The sequence below is a fragment of the Podarcis tiliguerta genome, assembly GCF_965153285.1.
Source record: "Podarcis tiliguerta genome assembly, chromosome: 8".
NCBI lineage: Eukaryota > Metazoa > Chordata > Lepidosauria > Squamata > Lacertidae > Podarcis > Podarcis tiliguerta.
The window spans coordinates 25,423,647-25,433,951 of NC_139541.1; the positions used below are offsets into that span (position 1 = coordinate 25,423,647).

Below are 10,305 nucleotides of genomic sequence, written 5' to 3' on the forward strand. Positions count from 1 at the left end.
ACAGGAAAGCGGAGTGGGTTGCTCTCAGCAGCCTCGACGTCCGCGGCTCCACTGCAAGATCACCTCAGAGGTCTGCAGAGAAAGCTTTGCTCCCTCGATGCCACGCTTGGTCTTGGTGTGCCTGTCCTCTTCTCTCCCCCAAAATCTACCCTAGTACAGAGAAGGGTGTTTTTGGACTCTATAAGGACATAGGAGAGCTTGCTGGATCAGGCCCATCTAGTCCGGCATCCTGTTCAGATGCCCCAATGGGAAATCCGCAAACAGGATTCGAGCACAAGAGCGCTCTCCCCCTCTTGTGGCTTCCCGCAACTGGGACTCAGAAACATTACTGCCTCTGGCCATCAAAGCACAGCAGAGCTGTCGTGGTTTGCAGCCATCGTTAGCTCTCTCCTCCGTGAATTTATCCAGTCCTCTTTTAAAGCCATCCGAGTTGGTGGCCCTCACTGCCTCTTGTGGGAGGGAGTTCCATAGTTTAACTCTGGGCTGCGTAAAGAAGTCCCTTCATTTATCTGTCCTACAGCACTCATCTTCATTGGATGTCCCCGAGATCTAGCATTATGATGGAGACAATTTTTTTTTGTTTTGTCTATTCACTCTCTGTGTGCCATGCGCCCCTTTATAAATTTATCAGACTCCCTTCAGCACCGCCAGCCGTCAGGGCTGATGGGAGCGGCAGACGTCGAGCAAAATCTGGAGGGTCGTCCTCCCCATCCCTGACCTAGGCTATCCTTTCTCCTCCAATTTCCTCCTCTTTCTGCCAAGGCACCCCATTCATGACTTCCTCTTGAAAGTGCCTTTGGCTGAGGCTAGAGGTGGAGAAAGCCAGCCGCCTGCCACCCTCCAAAGACTCAGATCCTCGACGGGGAGGGAAAAGAGAGCCCCCTCCCCTCTTTTGCAGTTAAAAACGCACAGCCTTCCGCTCCCAGTTAAACAAAGAACCGAACCTCCCCCCCCCCCGCACATCAATAAACCAATCAAAGGGATAGGGGTGTTCGGAGGGGGGGACCTGTATGTGGGAGGTGGGGTGATGGGACATTGTTGGAGTTAAGCCCCCATGCATCGCCCCCCCCCCCACACTCGGCTTGGGAAGCAGCTAGGGGTCTCAGGGGCAGATAATCGCCCACGCACCCCCAAGCCCTATGGATTTGGAGGAAAACAAAAGGGGGGCATATCCTGATTCTTTACGTGGGGGGCGGGGAGTGTAGGTAGCGTCGGGAATAAATAAGAGACCTGGAGTCAAGCGGATAATGGGGGTGGGGGCTGAGATAGAGGGGGTCCGATTTACGTTCTTCCCCCCCCCCCCCCATGGATCAAGGACGCTTCGAGAGTTTTAAAAGCTTAATCCCATGAGGGGAGGGCACTCAGCCCCACCCCCTCCTGTAGGTGAAAAGGGGTAGTGGTTTTGGTGGGGGCGCCGTTGCAGCGGTTGCCAGTTCAGCACTCTGGAGAGCGGCCAGAGGCGAGACAGGCGCGTGTCTGGAGCGGAAGAGGCAGCCCAGGAACGCCCAAACACCGCTTAGGCGGAGAGCAAGGGAGATTGAAAGCTTCTGGATTTCCAAATTTAAACAGATGTCCCGAGACCCGTTGGCTTGGGGCGGGGGCAGAATGCCAGGCATGAAGAGCACCCCACACCCGCCCCAAGCCGACTGATACCAACGTAAATCTCCTTTGTCAGATGGTTTCCTGCTGGCCATAACCACATAAAGCCATATCCTCACAGGGCGGGGGGTAGTGGTCCCATGTCCTCGAGAAGAGGACCTATTGTACTCACCCTGACTTCCGAGTAAAGATGAACAGGATTAAGCTACACTTTCAAGCAGCACCAATGGAGCAAGTTGGCTGTGACTAACATAACTCTGGTGGGGTTAGTTTTGAGATTGCACAACCACAACCCTATGTACACTTGCCTGAGAGTAGGGCCCATTGTACTCAGTGAGGCTTACTATCAAGTAAAGATGCACAGGATCCGGCACACTTCCCAATGACACCAGTGAAACAGGTTCTTTGTGACTAACGTAACTCCTGTTGCTTTCAGTGAGCTGCACTTGTGGCTAGCTTTCGTTGAAAGGTAATTCCTTTTTAATAAAATAAAATAATGGAATATACATTGCAGCGACCAAGAAAAGCACAAAACCAAATTATATCTGGTGAAAGGTAGAGGAAGAAACAATCAAATAATTAAGAAATGGTGGGCCTCCGGATGCAGTCAAGTGGCAACGCTTATTATAAGGGTTTAAGAAAAGCCTGCTGATATTCAGAAACATCACTGCGGAGGCAAAGCACAACCATTGTGGCTGAAGATCTGATTTAATCAGGACGTTTTCTTATACTGAGTCACAGGTGGGGCTCATGTGAGTCCTCAGCTAGAGAAGGCTCAGATGAGGGTCACATGCCTCATCAGTCCCAGAGTACAGCCATACCTCGGGTTACAGACGCTTCAGGTTGCATTTTTTCAGGATGCGGACCCGCCAAAACTTGTAAGTACTGGAATGGGTTACTTCCTGGTTTTGGCGGTCATGCATGTGCAGAAGCGCTAAATCACACTTTGCGCATGCTCAGAAGCGCTGAATCTCAACCCACATGTGCGCAGACATGCTGCTGCAAGTTGCGAACATTGAGGGTTGTGAACGTGCATCCCACACAGATCACATTCACAACCCAAGCGTCCACTGTATATAACAGGAAGACCGTCCTGACCAGGCCATTAATAATAATAATAATAATAATAATAATAATAATAATAATAATAATAATAATAAATTTATTTATATCCCGCCCTCCCCAGCTGAAGCTGGACTCAGAGCAGCTAACAACAGTAAAACATTTATGGGTTCTTTATTTTTCAAATTAAAACAGCTCTTTTGCACCAAAATGCATTCACACAAAAGAGAAGTATTAAAAACAAAAGGTTTCCTTTGCAGGTACTAGGCCACTGTTCCATCTAGGCCAGTGTTGTGTTGTAATTGTTGTAATCTGCCCTGGGACTTTAGGGTGAAGGGCTGATTATTAATTAGATGAATGGCATGATTCTATGATTCTCAGCTTATTGTTCTTTGGTCAAGCAGACTGAGTACACACTCATACTAAAACACACACCACTAAGCAAAGGTAAGCAGCAGAAGAAGCACATACAGAATACTTTTCTTTGTTAATAATAACAAAGAAACTCTGTAAAAACAGAGCAAAACATTATTTTAACCTATGTGATCTTCAGATGCTCCTCCACAGCCTGTTTAACAAATTTTGTGGTTCTATATGTTGTGCAATTGGTGATGGGGGAGACTCTTGAGAGTCCCATGGACTGCAAGAAGATCCAACCTATCCATTCTGAAGGAAATCAGCCCTGAGTGCTCACTGGAAGGACAGATCGTGAAGCTGAGGCTCCAATACTTTGGCCACCTCATGAGAAGAGAAGACTCCCTGGAAAAGACCCTGATGTTGGGAAAGATGGAGGGCACAAGGAGAAGGGGACGACAGAGGACAAGATGGTTGGACAGTGTTCTCGAAGCTCCCAGCATGAGTTTGACCAAACTGTGGGAGGAAGACAGGAGTGCCTGCCCTGCTCTGGTCCATGGGGTCACAAAGAGTCGGACACGACTAAACGACTAAACAACAACATCAACAATGTTGGGCAATAAGTACTTGCAACAGAGTTTTGCTTTTCAGGGAGTCATTGCTAAGGCCTAGTGCGTGGGTGGGGTGGGGGTTCCAGAAAATAATAATAGTTGTTACTGTTATTGTGATTATCATTATTATTATTAGATCCATAGCTAATAATATCAATATCTACACTGCCTGGCAGTGGCTTTCCAGGAATTCAGGTCTGAATCGCTCTCAGCTGTACCTGGAGGTGTTGGCGATGCAAAGCAAATGCAAACACTTATAGTTTAATAATAATAATAATAATAATAATAATAATAATAATAATAATAATAATATCGAGGGGGTGGCAGTAAGAAATGCCCCTGACTGGCCACGGTAAAACTCTCCAAGGTGCCCCGTGAGAGGTCTGGACTGAGCACAGTTGCTCAGCTGCGGAGGTGCTTACCCGAGTAACTCTCCCAAAGGGCCAGGAGGCATCAGGCGGGATTTTGAGTGCAAAAGGGAGCGGCAGATTAAGCGGCTTCCCCGGAGCAGATGGGCTGGGACTCAGCGCGGGGCTGGGGCGTCCCCCCGGCGACGCGGTGGCCCAAGGCGGAGCGACGGGGCGGGGACGCGAAGGGGCAGGCCGGCTGCAATAAAAGCGGCTCGTGCGGGCGGGGAGTGCTGAGTCCGCCTACTTCTCGCTCCACACTCGCTCGCTGTGCACGCTCTCTCTCTCTCTGGGCGTCCGCTCCGACAGCCACCTCGCTCCATGCCGCCGCTGAGCTCCGACGCGCCGTCGAGGACTTACGGCCCCAAGATGGGCTCCCCGAAGAAAACAGGGGAGGCCACGCAGCTGAGAAAGGTGAGGGCCGCAAAGGCAGTCCCCGCTCCCCAGCCTCCTTCCCCGGGGAGGGATCCCCTTCTCCTCTTCCTTGTCCTTTTGCTCCCGTCCCGTCGGACTGACTGGCTTCTCCTCCCGCAGAGCCTCAAGCCGCTGATGGAGAAGCGCCGCCGGGCGCGCATCAACGACAGCCTCAACCAGCTCAAGACCCTCATACTGCCTCTCATCGGGAAAGACGTAAGTGGCGCTCAGTCCTGCCTCTCCCTGCAGTACGGGACGAACACACGCACACACACACACACACAGAGAGAGAGAGAAAGAGACAGAGAGACAGAGAGACAGAGAGACAGAGAGACAGAGAGAGAGAGAGAGAGAGAGAGAGAGAGAGAGAGAGAGAGAGAGAGAGAGAGAGCCTCCGAGCCTCTGCAGAGCGCTTTTTGTAGCCCGCCCTTCCAGTCGCGTCCCCGTTGGCATCCGTTGGCAACCCCTGCCAGTACTAGAAAGCTTCTATAGTAAGAACTTTGCAGGATCGGGCCAAAGAGGGCAGGAGTTGCCAACGGGTTTCCCGAAGGTCTCCTGCTTTTTTTGGACTACAACCCCCATCATCCCTAGCTAGCAGGTCAAGGATGATGAGAACTGTAGTCCAAAAACAGCTGCAGACCCAATTTTGGGAAACGTTGCCTAGACGCTGTTAGACTTAGGCTGCCATCCTTCATGACCCAGTGGGCATGCCAGGGATCCTAAGGGAGGGAGCTGAAAATAAAACTGCCAATATCCTCAAGGAAATCAGTGGTGCAACTGCTTTTCTGCAATGCTGTGCCCCGTTCAGATCATCCCTCCTCAGAAAAGGGGTATTGTGAAGTTGGAGAAGGATTGGAAAAGGGCAACCAAAATGATCCACGGGATGGAGCAATGCCCTTACGTGGGAAGATTGCAGGTTTTGGGACTTCATAGCTTAAGGAACAGGCGAGTGAGAGGCAACAGAATAGAAGCTTATAGCTTTGCTTTCAATCTGTTTTAGTGTTTACACTTCTGTATGTTTTAAAGCACAGTTGTAAATTTCTCTTGATTCTGTTTTAACTTTTTGTAAACTGTTTCGAGGGGTTTTGGTTTGTTTTTACAATAAGCAAGGCAGAAATTGTATTATATAGATATAAAATTATGCATGGCATAAAGTAAGTGGGTAGAGACAATAGTTTTCTTCCTCTCTTGTAACTCTCAAACTCCTGAACATTCAATGAAGCTGAATGCTGGAAGATTCGGGACAGATGAAATCAAGTCCTTCTTCCACACGGCACATAGTTAAACTATGGAACTCAATCCCACTAGAGGCAGTGATGGCCTCCGACTTTAACAGAGGATTAGACAGATTCATGGAGGAGGAGGAATGCTGTCCATAGCTACTAGCCTGAAATGCTAGTTTCACTGTTGGGAGTCAGTATTGCTTCTGAATACCAGTTGCTGGCAGTGGAAACTGCAGGAGGGGAAAGAGCTCAAATCCTGCTATGGCTTTCCTAGAGGTTGGCCCCTGTGAGAACAGGATGCTGGACTAGAGGGGCCTCGGGCTTGATCCAGCAAGCTCTTATCATGTTCTAGTCATTGCCCATCCTGAGTTCAACATCTAGAGCACTCCATATTCCACACTGGTGGGCTAGCCAGAGCTCTCACCTGGATTCAGAGGCATATTGCCTCAATAAGTGGAGACCACATTTATTTCCCTGAGTCTTTTTTCCATGGATTTGCCCTATCCATGGTTTAGTTGGGGGACTGGAAACCTACACCCCCCCAGATGTTATTGGACTCCCATCAGGTTAGCCAGCTCAACCAGTAGTCAGGGATGAAAGGAATTTGGCATCTAGCAAACTTTGGGGTAGAACACAGGTTCCCATTCTGGTATTTAAGGATTGCACAGAAAAATACTTCTGTGTGAACCTGCAATCTTTTCATTCTCTCTGTGGCTTTTGAGACTCCTAAGGCAACTCTCTCTCTCTCTCCCTTTCCTTTCCAGAGCTCTCGCTATTCCAAGCTGGAGAAGGCCGACATCTTAGAGATGACTGTCCAGTTCCTCAAGGAGCTTCCAACCCCTTGTGCTTCTGTCTCTGGTGAGTGACGTGACATTCACACATGACACGCAAAATGGCATCACTTGATTCTTACAACTGAATTATCCAACACAGGGGAGATGACCGATGAATGTAAGGATAGATCCCAGGTTTTTTTGGTTTTTTTGTTCAAGTGTTAGAAGAGGCAAGAGATCTAGGGGCCCAGTGCAAGAAACTGGTGCTTAGCATGCCTGGGCCAGTCCCTCACAACTCCCCTGTGTGTAAACACTTGAGCAAGGACTGAGCTTGTCTGAACCAGTAAAGGGTGGTTGGCAGAGAAGAGGGGCTAAGCGGATCTTCCACACCATGCAATTAAAACACTATGATGCCAATTTGAACAGTCGTGGCTTCCCCTAAAGACTCCTGAGAGCTGCAGTTTCTTAAAGGCACTGAGAGTAACAATACCCAGAGTTCCCTTTGAAGAGGGATTGAATGTTAGACCACTCAGAGAGTGGCAGCTATGTGAGGAGGAATAGCAACTCTTAGCATCCTGAACAAACTACAGCTCCCAGAATTCTTTGGGGGAAGCCATGCCTGTTTAAAGCGGTGTTATGTACTGAGTTGAATAGGATCCAGAATGCAGCAGTCTGATTGGTCCTAGAACAATAGGATCCAGAATGCAGCAGTCTGATTGGTCCTAGAACAATAGGATCCAGAATGCAGCAGTGTGACTGGTCCTAGAACAATAGGATTCAGAATGCAGCAGTCTGATTGGTTCTAGAACAATGCAGCAGTATGATTGGTCGGCAGGAGCCACCCAATCCAGCTCCAGGTGGAAGTGAATCCACAACCTGATTGGCCTACAGGAGAATTAGCCAGTCACATGCAGCCCATTGTGTAAATAATGTATATAAAGCAGATAGTTTGGGGAAACTTTCATTCCTCCCCACCACTATGAGCTGAATAAAGAGCATGAAATCCACTCTCGACTCCGAATATATTTCAAGCGGTATGATAGTTCTTCAGATAGATGATGCAAATGTGCCCCAGGAGCACAGGAGAGAACTCAGCCAAAGAGGGGTTGCTGTCATCAGCGGGAAGGATCTCTGCCACAGAGAGCCTCTTGTCAATCAGCGCTGACAGCACTGACCTAGATTGACCCAGGATCTGACTCAGTTGCAACCTGTTCATCAGACCTCATGCGGCTACTTTATAGGGAAGTCAGACCATTTGGCCTCTGCTCTCTCCCCTAGCCAGAATTTAGGAGACAGGGGCAAAATCTTTGAGAAGAGTTCCTACCTGGCTGAGACCTTAACTCTATATGGATAATACAGCACATGGGGCTTTGTGGGTGGAATTCAAAGATCCTAGAGTCTCTGCTCCCAATGAACTTAGTCTAAAACTGATGGTGGGGGAAATATGGGATAAATGATGGTGTTGCATGATGGGATAGATGAGGTCCATGCTTCATTTGGCAAAGTGTCCTCAGTGCTGTCAAATTTCCCTATTTACACCAAACCAAATTACAGGGAGAAATTTTCTGAGCAAAGCAATAACATGGTTATACCAGTTAAATCATCACAGTTCCCTCCCAAAAGAATCTTGGGAAGTGTGGCACTTTAAGCATGGAAGTCAGTGTATTCTCCGTTCATAAAATCATAGAATCAAAGAACTGTAGAGTTGGAAGGGTCCCCTGAGGGACATCCAGTCCAACCCCCCGTTGCTAACCTCTGAGTGGGTGCTGTAAGTTCAACAAAGAATAATGCGTGTTGTATTACTTTCTGTGGCTGGCACTGGTGCCCAGCTCACAGACACAGAATTGTAGAGTTGGAAGGGATCCTGAGGGCCATTTATAGGCCAACCCCTTGCAAGGCAGGAATCGCAACTAAGGAATCCCTGACAGATGGCATGACAGATTTCTCTCTTTCCCCCCCACAGGCTCCGCAGACAGTTTCTGTGATGGCTACCACACCTGCCTGTCCCGCCTTGCCACCCTCCTTCCTAAATACAACTTCCTGAACCGTGAGGCCTGCAGCACCCTCCTTGGGCATCTCCAGCAGGCCTTTGCGCAGCAGGGCTGGCTTCGGGACTGTTCCAGCCCAGCAGACTTGTCCAAAGAGCCAGGCTTGGAGAGGCCCCTGTGCCCACCCAGAAGGGCCCAGGAAGCCCCTTCGCCACAAACAGCACTCTGGAGACCTTGGTAGAGCCACAGAACGTCTCGGCTTAAACCTGAGAGCCCTGCGTGCTCTCTGTACGGCAGCCATTTTCGGACGGGGAGTGGCTGGAGCAGAGCCCTGTGCTGTGAAAGGATTGCCGATGTGTCGAGCAGAGAGATCCGCCTGCAGAAAAGGCTGTGCCTCAGAATGATGTGCTGCTCTAGCCTTCCAGCCAGTCTCAGCTGGGCATAAATGACGTTTACCTGGTAATTTGGGTGTGATTGGATCGTCCCAAGTCGCTCCTGACCCAGTTGAATGACCTGCCCTCAGATGAAGCTGCCTGCTGTGCCTCTGCATGGCGGTTCCCTGTGTTCTGTTTAGGGAAGGATCACTCAGTGACAGAACATGTGCTCTGCATGCAGAAGGTTCTAGGTTCCATCTCCAGGGAAGGTTGGGAATGCCCCCCCTCCAGAAACCCTGGAGAGAGCTGCTGCCAGTCATTATAGATGACCCTGAGCTAGGTTCAACTGGATCACAGCGGTTGGAACACTTGGCATATGTTCCTATTAGACAATATAGGACCACCTCCTTCCAATTGGGAGGAGCACCCATGACATGGACTCGTGCAGAGACACACGAGAGGGACTCCTCTGAGGGCAGGTGATTTCTTACTCTGAACATGTGTGCATGCAACAGAGTAATGTGTCTTCCTTTTCATTCAGAGTCAGGTATCAGTTGCCTGGAGAAAACTGCTAACTATAGTTCTCTTTCTGAGGAGCATCAAGGGTCTGGGGAGACTTCCTGCTCTCTCTCTCTCTCTCTCTCTCTCTCTCTCTCTCTCTCTCTCTCCAGACATCTCCTTTCTCCCTCCCATAGCCACAATAGGAGGGGGGGGGGATGGAAAGCCAGTAAACCCCGCGGGTTGTTAAATTGTCTTTTTCTTTCCCCTGGTCTGTGACTTGCACATATCCGGCATGGCTTGAGCCAAGGACCGGACAGCACTTTAAACCTGTATATAATAATGGATTTGATACACAATTAAAAATAAAGAAAAAATCATGTTTGTTTGTTTGTTTGTTAAATGCATGTGTTGTTCTATCATGAGAATGTAAGAAGAGCCTGCTGGATCAGGCCGGCGGCCCATCTAGTCCAGCATCCTGTTTTCAAAGCGGCCAACAAGGTGCCTTTGGGGAGCACCAGAGCTCTCTCTCCCCTCCTACTGTTTCCAGCAACTGGTATTCAGAAGCATTGCTCCCTCCGACCCTAGAGGCAGAGCATAGCCCTTGTTGGCAAGTAGCCATTGATATCCATCCATGAATTTCCCCAATCCACTTCCTCCGTGCCACACATAATATGATAAACGTCTTTCATGTCATCTTCTCTCTAGACTAAAAAACTCCCCAAAGCTGCAAGCTTTCCTCATATCAATTTGTCAAACAGATTTATCATTATGGGATACATTCATGGATTGCATTTATATCCCACTTTTTTCTCCAAAGAGCTCTAGATGCCATTCGTGGTTTCCCCCCTAACAACAACCCTGGGAGGTAGGTTAGCCCAGGATCACCCAGTGAACTTCCTGGCTGAGTGGGGATTTGAACCCAGGTCCTAGTCCAACACTAACCCAGTGGATCTCAAACTTTTCCCCCTGGGCCACACTTTCAGGAAAAAAATTTGCTCG

The 10,305-nt window shown here is 49.2% G+C and overlaps 1 protein-coding gene across 1 annotated transcript; it reads left to right on the plus strand.

Moving 5' to 3' along the window:
- Window positions 1-4,281: 4,281 nt before the first annotated feature.
- On the plus strand, window positions 4,282-9,168 carry HES2 (hes family bHLH transcription factor 2). The gene is made up of 4 exons (XM_083452302.1): window positions 4,282-4,447; window positions 4,568-4,663; window positions 6,435-6,528; window positions 8,407-9,168. The coding sequence occupies exons 1-4, from the start codon at window positions 4,355-4,357 to the stop codon at window positions 8,670-8,672; spliced, it is 549 nt and encodes a 182-aa protein (XP_083308428.1). The 5' UTR covers window positions 4,282-4,354; the 3' UTR covers window positions 8,673-9,168.
- Window positions 9,169-10,305: the final 1,137 nt, after the last annotated feature.

Excerpts from the sequence above, each read along its gene's own strand:
- HES2 (XM_083452302.1), top strand. The coding sequence starts at position 4,355 with ATGCCGCCGCTGAGCTCCGACGCGCCGTCGAGGACTTACGGCCCCAAG. Across the intron at positions 4,664-6,434 it reads TGCCTCTCATCGGGAAAGAC|AGCTCTCGCTATTCCAAGCT; the intron begins GTAAGTGGCGCT and ends TTTCCTTTCCAG. Across the intron at positions 6,529-8,406 it reads CCCTTGTGCTTCTGTCTCTG|GCTCCGCAGACAGTTTCTGT; the intron begins GTGAGTGACGTG and ends TCCCCCCCACAG.